The sequence below is a fragment of the Barbus barbus genome (genome assembly GCF_936440315.1).
Source record: "Barbus barbus genome assembly, chromosome: 27".
Taxonomy (NCBI): domain Eukaryota; kingdom Metazoa; phylum Chordata; class Actinopteri; order Cypriniformes; family Cyprinidae; genus Barbus; species Barbus barbus.
In genome coordinates, this window is record NC_136755.1 from 16,153,337 (window position 1) to 16,170,651 (window position 17,315).

General features: G+C 34.7%; 1 protein-coding gene across 4 annotated transcripts in view; it reads left to right on the top strand.

Annotated features, from left to right (window-relative positions):
- The window catches only part of ppp1r9a (protein phosphatase 1, regulatory subunit 9A), a 63,431-nt gene extending 52,206 nt beyond the window's left edge, over window positions 1–11,225 (top strand). Inside the window, exons 11-20 of one of the 4 annotated variants that reach the window (XM_079380805.1) lie at window positions 1,259–1,406; window positions 3,834–3,874; window positions 4,488–4,560; window positions 4,747–4,798; window positions 5,504–5,563; window positions 6,264–6,312; window positions 7,235–7,354; window positions 7,467–7,508; window positions 7,806–7,988; window positions 8,413–11,225. In XM_079380805.1, coding sequence (XP_079236931.1) covers window positions 1,259–1,406; window positions 3,834–3,874; window positions 4,488–4,560; window positions 4,747–4,798; window positions 5,504–5,563; window positions 6,264–6,312; window positions 7,235–7,354; window positions 7,467–7,508; window positions 7,806–7,988; window positions 8,413–8,607 — 963 coding nt within the window. In that variant the 3' untranslated portion in view covers window positions 8,608–11,225. Of the gene's footprint in view, window positions 1–1,258; window positions 1,407–3,833; window positions 3,875–4,487; window positions 4,561–4,746; window positions 4,799–5,503; window positions 5,564–5,879; window positions 6,089–6,263; window positions 6,313–7,234; window positions 7,540–7,805; window positions 7,989–8,412 lie in introns of those variants that run through there. The other 3 variants (XM_079380806.1, XM_079380807.1, XM_079380808.1) reach the window with 3 other exon arrangements.
- The last annotated feature ends 6,090 nt before the right edge of the window (window positions 11,226–17,315 follow it).

Consider the following 17,315-nt stretch of genomic DNA (forward strand, 5'->3'; position numbering starts at 1 on the left):
CCAGTAATATCGCAAGTAAAATCAGCGTGAACTTTGGTGGTAAGTGATGGAGTACCAATAATGATGATCTCAGTTTTATCCGTATTTAGTTTCAGAAAATTAGAGTTAAGCCATGTTTTTATATCCTGCACGCAAACAGAAATTTTGTCGATTTGGGTGGATAGGGAAGGCCTGCATGACGTGTAGATTTGAATGTCACCAGCATAAAAATGATAGCTAAAGCCATGACGCTGTAGTATCTGACCCAATGGTAAAATATAAATAACAAAGGTCCAAGAACGGAACCCTGGGGGACGCCTTGTTTCGGGGGGGGCAGTAGGTGATCTAAAGTCCCGAGCAGAAATGTAAAACTGTCTGCCATATAGGTATGAAGAGAGCCAGGAAAGAGCAGTACCAGATATACCCATAGCCGAAAGTCGAGAGATGAGTAAATCATGAGAGATGGTATCTCTGCATATTATTAGTATGCACAATTCATTGGGAGTGAATTCCACCTTTGGACAACCAGTAACAGAATCTTTCTGTAAATCTATTTAAAATATCACAGTTCGTACTTTTATTGTAGTTAGATATGATTCATACAGGCCTGTAATTAGCTTTTACAACCGTCATACCATGAAGTGGGCCACAAACATGGGCCATAAGAAACCGTATAGAGTAGAACGTATAAAACATCTGTTTAATTTATAATATCAAATTTAAAAGAGCTTTTTTCATAGGAGTGTATTCTGCCTCATTCAAAAGTTTGGGGTCAGTAGTTTTTATCTTTTTTTTTTCTTTTATTCAGCAAGGACACAATAACATCAAAAATGCCCAGAAATATATTTCAAATGTAATATAATAATGTTACAAAAGCTTTTTATTTAAAAATAAATGCTGTTCTATAGAACTGTCTATTAATCAAAGAATCACAAAAAAAAATTATCACAATTTCTACATAAATATTAAGCAGCTTAACTGTTTTTAACATTAATGAAAGAATAAATATTTCTTGAGCACAAATCAGCATATTAGATTAATTTCTGAAGGATCATGTGGATAAATGCTGAAAATTCAGTTTTGCCATCACAGAAATAAATTACATTTTATAAAATATATATGTGGGAAAAAAACAGTTATTTTAAATTATAAGAATATTTTACAATATTACTGTATTTTTCATCAAATAAATGGAGCCTTGGTGACCATAAGAGACTTCTATACTCTATAATCCATATGTGTATTATATAAAAACTATAGCACGTGTGGTTTTGTATAGATTGCTACACTGGAGTCAGAGCTGATGCTGCTGATGAAGCAAAATGGCATCCAGGTAAACAATAACAACAACAGCGCTGAGAGCCGAGCCCAGCTGACTGAGAGACTGACAGCCTTACAGTGTCCAAGGAGAAGTGTTGCTGGAGGAGGTGAGTCACAAAAACACACACTTCAACACTCTCACCCACTGGCTCATTAATTACCAAAATTATCATCCGTCTTCTGTTTGACAAGTGTCCTCAAACCGGACCTCATATAAACACACACACTCTCACATACCAGGTACAGCAGGTCATTTATTGCACCCAAACTATTAATAGTGATATAGTGGTAGGTGAAGCACCACTATAGCAGGTACCAGATGGGCATCATCATAATGTGACAGGAGACAATTAACACACAGGACAAATTTCCCTTTCAGTCTCAATTAAAACTGTGCTTATCAGAAAGATGGGAGGAAAGGAGATGGGTTTCAGCTACTACAGAGGGGAAATATGTCAAATCCAATGTATAAAACACACCCAATATTCCATGGCTTTTATTTAAAGCCACAGTGTGTTCAGTGATGATATGATAAATATTGCTTTAATTTTTTTTTTACCCTCATACAAATAAACAGAACAAGCCATTAAATAAGGAACTGAATAGGAATTGTTAACATAAAATATTTTGGGGAAATTTACATATAGTGAAACAAACAAAATGTATAATAATATTGTGCTAATTCTTCATTATTATTATGTATTTTATTATTATTATTATTTAATTTTGTTATTTAAAATTATTGTATTATGCATTATAATGATGATCATCTGAATCATATATTCTCATTATTATCATCATGGATAATACAATAATTTGAAATACTTATATATATATATATATATAGAGAGAGAGAGAGAGAGAGAGAGAGAGAGAGAGAGAGAGAGAGAGAGAGTAATAAAAATAACAATTATTTATTTTTTAAATAACACAAAATTAAAAAAAATATATATTTTTCATATTGAATTTTTTTGTATTATGCATGTTGATGAGCTAATAATAAAAGTAATTTTTATTGTTATTATTATTATCTTTTATTTTTAAATAACAAAAAATAAAAAATATATAAAAAAATAATAGTAGTAGTAATAATAAACAATGATAATCATTTGATTAATAATAATAATAATTAACGTAAAAATAATTTATACTATATTTTCACTACATTGACAGCTGAACAAACAATGCTCTGGGACACAACAATGCGACATATTCAAAAAATATTTCTGTTCCTCATAGCCTCACTTTCTGCTTATGTTACAGTATCTCTCTGTAATAAACTCCATTCTGCACCAATGCCCCTACACCCTCTCTCATTTTGAACTCTGATCTTGCAGCTACACGCAACTGAGGTTTGTTAATGAAATTAAAGCAGCATTATTCTTCTCAGGCGCTCAATGCTTCATACCCACATACTCAATAGTAATGGGTGCACTGGCCCGTCAAATCTGCCTATTCTGAATCCGCTATGATCACTGTGATAAGAGTGGACAGTGCTGGAAAGCTGATTGGATGCATTGTGACTGAATGAGGCAGATTAAGAGGAAGTGCTGCCGCAGGGACGGCGTCAGTTCACTGAAAGCCTCTTCTGCAGGAAACCTCTCTGCCCTGTTTCCAACAAGAGCCCATTTAATTTCAAATATCTGTTAATAGCATATGGCGCTACGGGACATTGTATCATATAAACAAACTAGCCAGAAGTCTGTTGTAGGATTATATGTTTTCATCAGACAAAGTACCTGATATTTGATAGTGGATTAGTCATTTTTTTTGCTTAAAGCTATTTTTTCTGTGTTAAAATACTTTCTCCTATTCTACTTAAATGAGCAGTGAGAACTATAGTTGCTGGAAAATGTGTAAAGTATGTGAATTTGGTCAAAAAAGTTGTTCTGATCTTAGACAAAATCACAACAGACACACACCATTTGCTTAGACATACAAACAATGATATTTCATGTATGTATTGAACTCACATAAATATTCACAGTACTGGATGAAAAAACATTGTTGGAAAAAGTGGTGGTTGTCCCACCCTAAATCTCCACCAAATGTTTCCGTAATTGCAGATGAGGCCCGCACTAAGGTTGGGAGGAATTTTGCACCATTTCTTTTTCAGTATAGCTACGGTCCTTGGGATGTCTGGTGGGCAGCGCTCTCTTGAGGTGGTCTCAGTTGGGTTGTGGTCAGAGCTCTGACTGGGCCAGAAGGCATATTTTCTTATATGAAATGTCTGTTATGTGAGTGTTTTTCCTTGTTTTGGCTCCAGGTTTGCTAGAGACGTTATGAATTATTAGACAAATTCATATAATTTTCCTACACTGCACTGTGTTTACATGATGTGTTTAGTGTAGAACATGTTTAGGGTCGGCAAAATTTCAACTCCACACACATATATATGTATAACATACATTTTAAATAGTAATTTATTCAGTGTCACATTTGCTGATTTGGTGCTCAAGAAATACATATATAAATGTTGCTGTTTTTCCGTCTTTGTATATTATGTAATTGTATGGATCTGTTTTGTGTGCTAGAACTGGACGAGCTGACAGGAACCAGTGGAACTCACGAGAGGGTAAGACTCACTTTCACACACCAAACACCTCGTATTCAGACACAGGACATTTAAGCCAGATGCACTGATAAAGAATGAAAGTCAATTCTAATCTCATGCTTAATTCATGAGTATGTGTGGAATATGTCAGCTTTCTATGGTTACAAAATGCTCCATTAACATTAAATGCATTTATGATGTATGAATGACCATTACTTTTGTACAGTTGTAACTTTATTTTCTTTACTCTGAATTAGTTTTCTTTTCCATCACTGGTTCTTGGGTGGGATAGGATCACAAAACAGGAGAAAAGCTAGAACATGTTATTGTACATATTGTTGTTCTTGTACGGAAGGATCAAGTTACAAATTGTTGTTGCCCAAGGACCTGTTTTTACCTATTTAGCATATTTTTTAGGTTTCCCGAGAAAACATTATTTACATTGTTTCCACTAAGCCACTCTGTGTCTAACTGTTGTAAGTGTCTGTAATAACCATAACACAATACGTCTCTGCAAAGAAACAGAAGGAAGTACTGTTGGGTCAGCAAGAACAGACAGGAAACCACTTATAGTTGCAAAGAGCATTCTTTTTGGATGTTTAACACCTCTCTTTCTTTCTGTTGCTGTCTGTAGGGCTCTGGGCCTCAATTCTCCACAGAGGCCAGGCTCAGGCACCCGCAGCCTCAGCAGGGACCTGATAATGAGGGTAGATGCACTAAACCATTAATACCTGATTAGGGCTCAATTGCAGGCCTAATGAATTATGCTTAAAGCCTGAGAGACACGATGAGGAAAAGTCCCCAAAGAAAAGATAACATAACAAGAGGAACACCTGAAGTAATAAATATGGCCTCTATACAGTAAATGTTGTCTCTGCCTGATTTTTCTTCAGACTCTTCAGCAAGTCGCGATGAGAAATCTTGCAAAAAATTACTAGATTTGGGGTAAGATGGTGCCAATTCTACATTCACAGAAAATTTACAGTGTGATGATGATGTGTAAAAGTACAGTATAGCTTTATGTAGTTGTCAGAATGAATCCAAAAGACACAAACCTTCTGTCTGTTGATGTAAACTGCTGTTCAAAAGTAATGTTTAATGTTTTTGAATGAAGTCACTTGTGCTCACTAAGACTGCATTTATTTGATCAAAAATACAGTAAAAACAGTAACATTGTGAAATATGTTTACAATTTGAAACTGTTTTTTATTTTAATATATTGAAAATTAATTTCCTGTGGCGGCAAAGTTGAATATTCAGCTGTCATTAATTCAGTCTTCAGTTTCACATGATCCTTCAGAAATCATTCTAATGCAAAAAAAAAGAATTAAATCTTATAATTCTTGAAAACAGTTGTGCTGCTTAATATTTTTGCATAATGTTCTGCTGTTTCAAGATTCTTTGATGAATAGAGAGTGTAAAAAAAACAGCATTTATTTGAAATGGAAATATTTGGTAACATTCTAAAAGTTATTACTGACACTTTTAGATCAATTTAATGCATCCTTGCTGAACAAAAGTATTTAAAAAAATTAAAATTGGTGAAAAAAAAATGACTGGCACCAAACTTTTGAATGGTAGTGTAGATTCAATAAAAGAAACTGTATATTACTGATGTGAATTGTAACAAGCTTGTGGTAATATTTTCAGATCTTCTCTGAGGAAGAGTAAAGGGAAAGAGCAGGATCCAAAAGGATCTCCTGGTAAAAGGTAAATAAAGAACCACATATCTAATTACATTTAGCCTACCTATATGTACAAATGAAATTAGCAGGATTTTGTCAGGATGAATGCATTGTAACGTAAGGCTCATGAATTGTAAAGTGCATGCCCAGTTGTGCCTTAAAACTGAGGTCTCATAAGCACATAAGCACTTTCAGACTAATTACAAGGGGAACAAATCAAAGAAATCTTTTCAGCTTGGATTTGGCACGATTTTGGCCTTGGATTTAATGTACAAACCTTTTTTCTGTTTTTTTCTTGATTTTACACACCTTATTTATATGGACTGGGCTGGACATCTCAGATGTGGCGGACTGCAGGACATACACACTCATTTTGCATTCGAATAAATCTTCAATGATTCAAAGAATTGCTTAATCGATGATTAAAGAGAATTGCTCAGTAGATGCAAGGCTAAATGAAGGTTTTATTTCCTCTGGGAAATAACGGATAACCGGTCATATCCCACAGCGTCACAGTCCCTGGATTCAAACGGCAAATTACAATAGACTTTTAATAATGCAAATAAAAAAACTAATTTAAGGCTGAACCTTAAGTCTGTAAAGCAGTGAAATAAATGCAGCTCTCACCTGTGAGTATGATCTGTCTCCGCTCTTGTCAGCATCTGTGCCATGTACCAGTCATTCAGTCATTATATATGCTTGAATAACCAGTCCCCTCTCTTTAGCTCCACAGGGCCTTCAGCAGAGAACAGTCCTGAAAGATGCAAGAGCAAGGTGAGAAAAGTCACACAGGTGTATATATAAACATAGATATAAGTATATATTTAGATAGTTAGTTAGTTGTTTAAAATATAAATGCCTGCTCCCTGTTTAAATTGGGAAATTTCCCTCAGCTGCATGCATTCTGACTCTCATACTCTTTAATGTTTTCATCTTCTTATAACACACGAATATAATACACAATGAAACCTTGTATTAAGTTTGAAGGACAAAAACTGTGGCCTGCTACCCATGCTGAGTCAAGGCATTACATTTTTTTGTGCCCAACATATTCAGAGTATTTTTATATTCAGTTCAGAATCTCTCTCACAGACTTTGAGGTGTTGGAGACAACCAGTAAACATGTCCATCTCATCTGTGTGAATAGTCTCTACAGGGATGAGATTGTGTCTCTTCAAAAAATGTTTGACGTTGAGTAAGCTTTTCAGCAATATTTCACAGAGAAAAACGTCCAGTGAACATAATGCCATTTGATTCTTGAAACTGTGACCATGTGTTCAGAACATCTGACCAGAATCATATTCAAATGCATCATGTTAGTTGATTAGGCATCATGTTGAAAGACTTTCCCTAAATGCGTTCATTTAAATATGCAAATTAATTTACTCTGTGACAAATGATCAGGATTATCATATGAGTGACAGCATCAGTGTACACAAAGCATTTTGCTGGGGTATGCATGTCTCCTTTTGTCTTGTTAATCTTAGGAGACTTAATTGGCTTAAGTGTCAGTCAACAGTAATTACACTGATAATTCTTTGTCATAGTCAATAAAACAATCAGAATCAAGGAATAAATTACTACCTCTCAAGTAATGGAGAAACAATTCAAGCGAATCAGAATGATACACGGGTAAATGTGTCAATCAGATAACAGTTGTGTCTTACAGGTGTGTTTCTCTCTGTCTCTCTTCCAGGGTCCTGGTGTCACTGATGAACTCAGCCTCAGCAGCACCAGCTCCACAGAGATCAGTGGCCTCCTGACCGATGCTAAGATGTCCGGCCGATCACAAACACTAATGCTCTCCTCAGATGAGGTATTGTTTGTACACTTGCTACCTGATTTCTCTCTTTAAAGATCTAAAAATGAAAATTCTGTCAAGATTTACTTAACTTCATGTCATTCCAAACCTGTATTACTATCTAAAGCATCACTTGTTCTGCCTGGAAAGATCAGCTTTTTCTGATTCAGTGAGTGTTTTCTTGTCCTTTTCGCTGTGTTTATTAGAGTGTGGATATGATTGAAGATGAGGTGAGACTTTAATGAGTTTGAGTCCCAGAATGACTCTTCTTCCCACTTAAAATAATTGTATTTAGTATTTTTAGTATTAGTATTTTTATTTAAATTTCTTGCATGTTCTTTGTGACCCAACAACACTTTGATTATCTTTGATTTCTGGAAATGCATGTAAAATTCATAGAAACCTGTCAAAATAAATGATTAATTAGTGCTGATGACTGTGCTGTAAGTTTGCATGTGTGTGTCAGATTCTAGATAACGGTCCCCCTTCGAAGCCGTACCAGTGGCAGAACTGCAGTGTGACTGAATGGACATGTCAACAGGTGTCATGCTGGCTCATGGGTCTGAACCTGGAGCAGTATGTTTCTCTTTTTACTGCCAAGAATGTGGATGGAGAGCAGCTACTCAAGCTGGACAGCACAGCACTCAAGGTGAGGAACAGATTCGTTGGGATAATTTAGTCTGTTAACCCTCTATTCTTTCTGTTGTGTATGGTGAAAACCATACATTTACACACACAACCATACATTACATTTACAACAACAAACGTTTTGATTAACTGTAATACATTTACTTTTACATTTTTTTGTTCAATTTTTTTTTTTCAATAGTGAAGTCCATTTTATACAAGAAAATTAAATCAAAATTTTTTAAACATTAAATTTGTGTAATAGATGGTTAGGTGTTGTTTTATCCATCAAAATGACGGCTTCCCCTGCCATATGCTGAAATTGATAGAATAATTCATGTCCCATCTGCTTTCCCTGCAATGAGAAAGTTGTCTTTAGAGTTTAGCATAGTTTCTTGGGACCCATCTGAACATCCTGTAAGCCTGTCCGTGTGTGTTTTTGGCAGGCTCTGGGTGTTGAGTCCTCTCAGGATCGGGCTCTGATTAAGAAAAAGCTGAAGGATCTGAAGGTGTTGATGGAAAAAGCTAGAAGAAACAGAGAGAAAATGGAGAAACAGCGCAAGAAAGAACTGGAGCATGTTCAGAAACAGGTCCGGAAAAATAGCAACTCCTCCGGACCAGGAGAGGGCGCTACTGAATGACACTACTCACCTCACTACTATCTCACCATTATAAGTACAAATGAGTTCAACATTTCACTGGACTGAAAGTTCATTGCAAAAGGGGCTTATTGCTATTGAGCTGCCATTGGATGAATTGAAACCAAACAATATTCAGGTTTTTTTGCTCGTTTTAGCAGAATGATCACTGCTTTTTTTATTTCCTGTGTTTTATGTCGGATTAATATCTATTTATTTGCATATGTAGAATATGTATATATTGAACCAGAGCATATCAGCTCATTACTCATCCATGACAGTTAAAAATGCTTCATTACAAGCACCTTTAGACATTGAGACATTGTACATATGCAGAGAGCATATATATGAATATGTCTAACGTGCCATTTTTCTATCGAAAGCAGAATAGTTTGTTCAAGGAACTCGGAGAGATTTTAATACGAAGGCTTTGACAAAGCACAGGTCAGAGAGATGAACAGTGTTGCAGTCGAGTATCTCTTCACCTCAAAGAGTTTGAGTCCTGCTCACAAGAACCACTACAGTCTGATTCACTGGCAAACACAAACCTTACTGTGAGAAGAAAGCCATTCCGGGTGATGAGATATCACGGACCCTCATTGTGGATATTTCACTGTAAACTTTGAACCTCCTGTTTGGATCTCCTTCATCGACCTGCCAGTATTCAAGATGAATACATCTGATGTGTATGTTCTTCTCCGAGCTTGAATCCTCCTAATGATCTTTGGAAGAAAAATGGTAGCAATGGGATACTAAACGATTTCAGGAGTCTGCAATTTTAAACTCTTCTCCAAAGATGCAAGACTTGTACTCTAAAAGAACAAAAGCAAGAAAAAAAGACCCACTGCTGCTTCTATTTCACAGCTACCTGCTTCTAGCCCTCTCCATCCCCCTAGATTCTCAGTTAGACCCAAATGCTGCCTTTTGAAGTGCTGTTTAGATTTTTATTTTATTTTTACGGCTTGAGGTTACAGTCTGGATCACACCGATTGAGTGAATGCACCTCTGTTTTACCGGCATCCAAATGTTGTAGAGCAGATGAAAAATGACACTTAAGACAAAGCTGAAAATTCAGCTTTGCCGTCACATAAATTAATTAAATTTTAGAATATATTAAAATAGAAAAAGTTTTTTTGTGTGAAATTGTATTTAACATTATTGTATTGTGTTAAATAATATTTCACACAAGGATTGTTTTTACTGTTTTTAGTCAAATAAATGCAGCCTTGGTGAGCATAAGAGACTTCTTTCAAAAAAAATTAAAAAGTCTTACTGACCCCAAACTTTTAAACAGTAGTGTAAGTAATTTTATCAGGCTAGATTTTATTCAGTTTGATCCCAGTGTTTTTTTTTTCTTTCTTCAGTTATTTGTCAGATTCACAAAGAGAGCACCATAACGTAGTCTTTTATAATGTTATTTACTGCATAGAGTAATCAGTATCGCCTCTATTAATTTATCCTGGTTTGTATTTTTAAATTTATGCAACACATTTCCCATATATATATCAATTGTAAGTCTTCAAAACACAGTAGCCTACTGACGTTTTGCATTTTAGAATCCACTCAGAGTCATATTAACTCTGTTTAACCCACATTCTACTCACTTCCCAATTTTATCAATCCGTATCATATTTTTCTCAATTCTGCATTCTTGCAAACATGCTGTTTTGTCATACATGATGATACATATCGTTCATGTTTACATTTGAATTACTGATTATTTCCATAGCAACACAAAGGCAGCTTCAGAGGTACTTGGGCACTGTACAGAGGACATTAGGCAGTGCTTCATGACCCTGTGGATTTATTACAAGCACTCAAATGTGACTCCATTTAAGATTATATTATTGTTAATTACTGAATTATTTATCTCTAATCATTTTAAGCCTGTCATAGTCTATTTATTGTTTTCCCAATCAAAGATATGTTTGTAAATCAGTTCACATTATTTATTTACGAAGCAAAAAAAAAAATACTACCAAAAAACATAATTGTAATCAAAAAGTGGAGAATTAGGTGATTGTTTGTTCATGAACTCACATGCTCTTGTGAACTTATCTTTATTATTGTAATTGCAAAAAGACGCTTGTCTTAACATTATAATAACCTTTCTAGCCCTCTGCAATGAATCACCTGAAAAAATATCCTGCTGTAGATCCAAATCTAACCTGCCTACTCATTTATGATATACTGACTTTTGTATGTGAAAGTTAAGCAATAGCTTTTAATCCGTGTTTTTTTATCGATTTCATGAGGAGACCGAATACCGGGTCTGTCAGTTTGAATGTGTCTGCGTGCAGGGATAATCACGTACGGATCTGAGGACAGAAATGTGCTTCTCTTTCATGGGTTATTTGTTGTTTTCACTGTATGGCAAGAGTCAGTCAGGGTATATAGAGGAACTGCACGCAACGCCTGAGAAAAGAGCATTAACCTGTGTATTTTTGTTTGTTATACACGCATGAGGGACCTTAATGTGCCATACCCATTCTTTCCAAAACTATTCAATTCTGTCCTTTATTTTTGTTCATGAAAAATTAAAAGCCTTGTGAAAGTTTGTCATGTTGGACTGTAAATACACTTCAAATGACATATTTGGTCAGAGAAATACAATGAAAGATCATTCCAAACCTGTCTCGTGTGCAAGCAGTTTGTGAATTCAAATGTGGATGTTTTGAACATTTCAGACTTTTTACATTTTATCATTTGTTGTGGAAAAGTAAAAAAGACTAAACACCCCTAAACCTAACCCTCAGTACTCAAATTTAATTGCCGTGAAGTGTGTTGAACATTGTGTAATACGTTTAATTAGTCAAAAATATTGCAAATTAGGCATATTATTGTTTGAAATGGCTATTTCTAAGTTCAAATTTTACTTGTGATGCACCATTATCTCCAGTCCATATTCTTCCAGTTTGCAAGTATTCTTATTGCACAATCCTTAAGAAATCCTTTATTAGGATACTTGAGAAACATATCATCTGACATTGGTTGTGCTCCTCCTTAATGGCCTGTGGAAACAATACTGAATGTTTTATTTCAGCTTTATTGGCATGTTCATTTTGAAAAATGCAACTCTATGGCTTTATTTCACCTGTTTGTAATGCAATGTCATCTGTCACATTCTTTTAGAAGAATGTCTCCAAAAAGGCAGGTAAGACCAATACCAATGTGAAACTGTTTGCCATTGGTAATGAATTCGCCCAAAATACTAGATAATACATTAATATGGCCTCTTTAGACTAAATCTTCATAATATTTCTTAAATGCAGTAGATCTTTTACTGTAGTAACAATAGTAGGTTATTTTGGCGGATATTCTAACATTATTGGTCCAGAGTAGGCTATGCTTTGACCTCTTCCCCTCACAGTCTATTAGTCAGACTGATGTGACTGACTACACTGATTGTGTTTCACACACGCTCCAGGCCACTGGAATTCATAAAGCTTTCTGGAATTACGTAACTTAAACATACTGAAAGAGTGTTTCTTCGGATTAATCGGTGTATGTGTGCGATATGAGTAGGCCTCGTAGGTTTAGCGGAGGAAGATAACTGGACTTTGTCGCGGCGGGACGCATCTGATAACCTTCTAAAGGCACGCTTTCTAGAAGCGCTCACGCGTAACGATGCAGCTGAGGTTGCAAAAATACTTCGCACCACTAGCATTGACATAGACACTGACTGCGATATGATCCTTGCCTCGTATAAGCAAGGTAATTCATGTTGACTACACAACAGTCGCTCTTTTACCAGAGAAATCATGGTGCTGTATGACTGCAGTTAGTAATCCAGCCACAGAGTGGAGCTAGACTGCCAATAACGGAGATTAAACGTCTATGAATCACTTTCACTGAAGACCGCGCAGTAAGGGTACGTGCTATCACTACAATTTACACTATAATTTCCGATTAAACTATTTGTTCAGTTGCATATCTATAAAATAGATTTTTATGACCTCAAATGAGACTGTTCGTGCTGTGAATTAATTTGTCACTCGACCTCTGAAATAAAAATTCAGGAGTTTTGTGGCTTTTAGGCCATGTATGACTCAACCTGTAGGCCAGGGATGGGCAACTTTGGTCCTGGAGGGCCGGTGTCCTGCAGAGTTTAGCTCCAACCCAAATCAAACACAACTGCCTGTAACTTTCTAGTGATCTTGAAGACATTGATTAGCTTCTTCAGGTGTGTTTGATTAGGGTTGGAGCTAAACTCTGCAGGACAGCTCCTAAAAATTTTAAAATTGTAAAATCCATGGGTAGCAGTCATGTAATTTTATTGTTAGTTATATAGGCTACTTGTAGTATTATGTACAGTTCTGTATATTTACAGTGTATTAACACTGTCAGTTAGCGTGTATATATATATAAAATATTTTCACTCTTCATTATAATTTTAGTTGAGGTTTTAGTAATTTTATGTGATTTTGTCATTTTTATTAGTTTTTTAAAAAATATTTCTGTGTAACTTTTTAATTTTATTTCAGTTTTACTTTTAGTAATTGTAGTACTTCAACTTACAGGTGCATCTCAGTAAATTAGAATATGGTGAAAAAGTAAATTTTTTCTTCTAACTTATTTCAAAAAGTGAAACTTTCATATATTTTAGATTCATTACATGTAAAGTAAAAAACTTCAAAAGTTTTTTGTTTTAATTTTGATGATTAGAGCTTACAGCTAATGAAAGTCAAAAATCAGTATTCATGCGCAGCGATACCATTCCAGCGACAGCATGGGCCATTCCTGAACGCTGCTATCAGCTGCTTCTGAACTACGGAGCAGCACGAGTCTATCCACCACAGTTTCACAAGGTACCACTCACCCACCCACCCAAACTGCTTTATTATTCTATATATATGAAGAGTGAAGCTGTCAGTGGAAATTTTATGGTCAACTAGATGGTGTTTGCACTTTACATTAATCTTCAAATATTCATGTTGTTCTTTTTGGTTGTCTTTCTATTAAGCAGGGTTTGCAGGTGTGTCATGAATACCCCAGGGCAGTGGAGGTTATGGTCAATTCTTATGAACATATCAAGTACACTAAAAAATGGAGGGCTGCTATTCCTGAAGCTGTATATGAGGTCAGAAACAAAACTTTTTTATGCAATGCAAATAATAAACAAAATGAGAAAATATAATGCAATAACACAAAACAAATATAAAACACATTAAAAACATACAGTTGTTGTTTTTTAAAATACTTTAAAATATAGTAGGGTCTATGCTTAAAATAAGTGCAAAAATAAGGAAAAACATTGCATTCATTTCATTGCATTCAAGTTTAACATGCTTTAAAAATGTTTGGAAATGTTTCTTGAGCACCAAATCAGCATATTAGAATGATTTCTGAAGGATCATATGACATTGAATACTGTAATATTGATTTGTCATCACAAGAATACTTTACATTTTAAAACAAAATACAAAACCTGGTATTTCTGGTAAAAGAAATGCACCTTTAGTGAGCATAAGAAAACATAAAAAGATATACATATATACCAGCTCCAAAACTTTTGAATGGTAATGCATTTGCAAAATGCAAATTAAGGAAGTAAATAAATGAATAAAAATTATATTTTATTTAATGTTATTAAATAAATAAAACCGTTTTAAACAGTTTCTTGTTTCAAAATGACACAAATGTTTTTTTTTTTTTACTTAAAAACAGGACAGATACTGATTGAAAATATGATTGCAGTGTATCTTGAAGTTTTAACAAAACATTCTGACTTGACACAATACAAAACAGCAAAGAATAATTTCTCTTTTATATTCTGTTGCCCTGCAAGCCTTGAATGTAGGACACAGTGATGTTTTAGTGAATGGGTAAGCTATATATTCATTAAGTCCATTTATGAAGTGTTGCTTTTTCAACTTTGTTTATTTTTCTTCATTTAAAGGTACAGGAATTTCTATGATTATTTGTTTGCCGTCTGTACCAACAATCCACGCACTCTACAGCATCTGGCCAGATGTGCAATACGAGCTGCAATGTCGAATCGCTGTGAACTGGGTGTCCAGCAACTCCTTCTTCCTTCATCAGTGAAGAAATGCTTACTTCTGGAGCCTGTAGGAATCATATACTGACATTGTTTCTGCATGACTATTTCTTCAAATTCAAGTTTTGTTACAATGTAAACAATGCTCCAAAGCTTGCATACTTTTTGTTTTCAGAATATGTTTTCTTTATTTGATCCTTTACCAGGGACAATTATAATGCTGATAATATTATTATAATATTAATATGTATTGTTAAAAACAAATATTTAATATATAAATAATGAATAATTTGATTTTAATGCTAATAATATTTAATACATTTCAAATAGTGCTTCTAAATATTATACATTCAAAAGTTATTGGTCTTTCCACTCCATGCATATAAAAAGCCTTATGTTTTAATTAAAGACTATCAAGATCTGCTCTACATAATCAAACTCAGGTCTTAAGCTTGTCGGCTAAGACTGTAGATCATTTTTTTTGAGGGGGAAATGAACAACGGAAAGCCACATTTAGCGTAAGAGGATAATATAAGGGAGTACGCCAACAGCACATTACAGATAACAGCTGAATAGGATGAGATGTCTAAGCCATTAGTCCTTTTATCAGATGAAAAACTGAAGTGCTTATCAGGGGTTAACCCTGAATAATGAGAGCAGACACAATAGTCATGGATCCTCTTTAGATGGGCCTAGTTTAAGCAATAAAGGAGGTTTTTAAGGTAATTTTTGACCAGTTTCACTTTGAGGAATTTTAGGATGCAAGATTTGGAATAAAGGTAATATGAATGATCTTTATGAACGTTTGTAATTCTGTGGACTACAGTTTTACGTTCAAGATCTAATAGTGATTATTATACTTAACCCCAATAAGTACACATTCTCGTTTGTCTCGTTATGAGCAAATCAAATCAAAACAAAATAATCAGTTTTAGGTGAACGAGTCAAATTTTTCATCAGAACAATTTTTTTTTCTGAACAAATTCAACAGAATCGAGTCACTAAAATGAACCTAATTTCCCACGATACAGTGCAAGTGTTTCAGACACCAGCCATGTTTTTAGGTAGCTACTTGTTAGCTATAATATTTAATAAACAAGCACACGGGAGACAGGGATATGTACAATAAAAATCTGCTTATACAAATTCAGTACAGGCTTTTTTTCAGTGATTTTAGAGGTTCTGTGACTAAATTTATGTTTGTCCTTTTAAACTATGACATACAGTATCACTGTTTGAAAATCATTGGCCTCAGCACTTGGTAATCTATTTTTGAAGAGTGGAGGTGCTCTTTTCATTCTAGTCGGCTTTAATTTAAGGTTGCCATCTCCTTTAATGATGAGTTCTGTGATTACGGAGTCATACGGAGTGTGAGTTTAGGATATCTGTTCTTCCTATCTCTCTCTGTACCCCACACAATATCACCTGGAAGCAATAATTCTTCCTCCCAGAAGACAGCCTGTTTCCACTTATTCTCCACAGAAGAGATACAACAGAGAAACAGCCACCAACAAATCAACCTCTGACCCTGTAAAACTACACACCAACTTTTATTTTACGTTATATGAGATTAAATTATATTTTATATTTTAAGCACATTAAAGTGATCATCTAATAATTAAGTCCTCAATGTAGAAGAAAATCACTGTGTGTGTTAGTTCTTATTTGAAATTAGGGACTAGCAGCAGTTGTGTGGTTTTAAAAACGGTACAATGTGTGAATGACTGACAGGTCAGGCGGTGTGGTTATGTTTCTTAAAATAGCACTATTTTCCAAGGGGGGCAGGGCTACCAGTCACAGCTACCAGATCAAGTGCTGTTAGGACAGACGTGCAGAAGAAAAGACAGATCATTTTGTTCTGTGCTTATGGCTACAGGCTAGAAATAAACAGGAACTGTGCCAAGATCCTGTCTTTAAGTAAGAGTGTAGCTCCCCTGCTAAATACCCCAGGCTACAACAAACTACTGTATACTGTAAAACACCAAGTCAAAATAATACAACCGATTGGATTGTGACACCCATTTAACCGCTTTCGAAATGGTTTACCATTCATAAGCTTGGGAATGTATATGTGTAACAGTCAAAGCAAAATTTATTCAGACGCCAACTTTTCTCACATTATCATAATTTATGGTAATAAAATACGACAAGAACTCAGAGTTAGACTGTGTCAGAACAAATTCATCTTGATAATGTCAGATAACTTTGATAGAAAGGTATGTAATGGATTATGTAATGGTAAATTTAAGTACACAATTAGATAATACCAATTTAGGTCAACCAATTACCAAGCAATGCTTTATTTTGTTCAGTCTGTGGTGTAGAAAGGTCGCATTAGCAATTAAAGACAAAACATGGTCAGATCAAAGTGTCTGAATAATTTTTGGTCCCAAATTTTACTGGTAGTTCACTGTATGAAGAATTTTAGTCTAATATGTCACAGTTTACTTTATTTTGATATTCTCATTTACATAAATGAACTATAGTGTCCTGCACCCACTAGTAAAAATAAAAATATCAAATTATATCTGGTGTCTGAATAATAATAGTTCCCATTCAAAAGTTTGGGGTCAGTAATTTTTTTTATATAAACAAAATATATATTTTTAAATTTATATAAGCAGCACAACTGTTTTCAACATTGCTAATCATGTGACTGAAGACTGGAGTAATGGCTGCTGAAAATTCAGCTTTGCCATCACAGGAATAAATT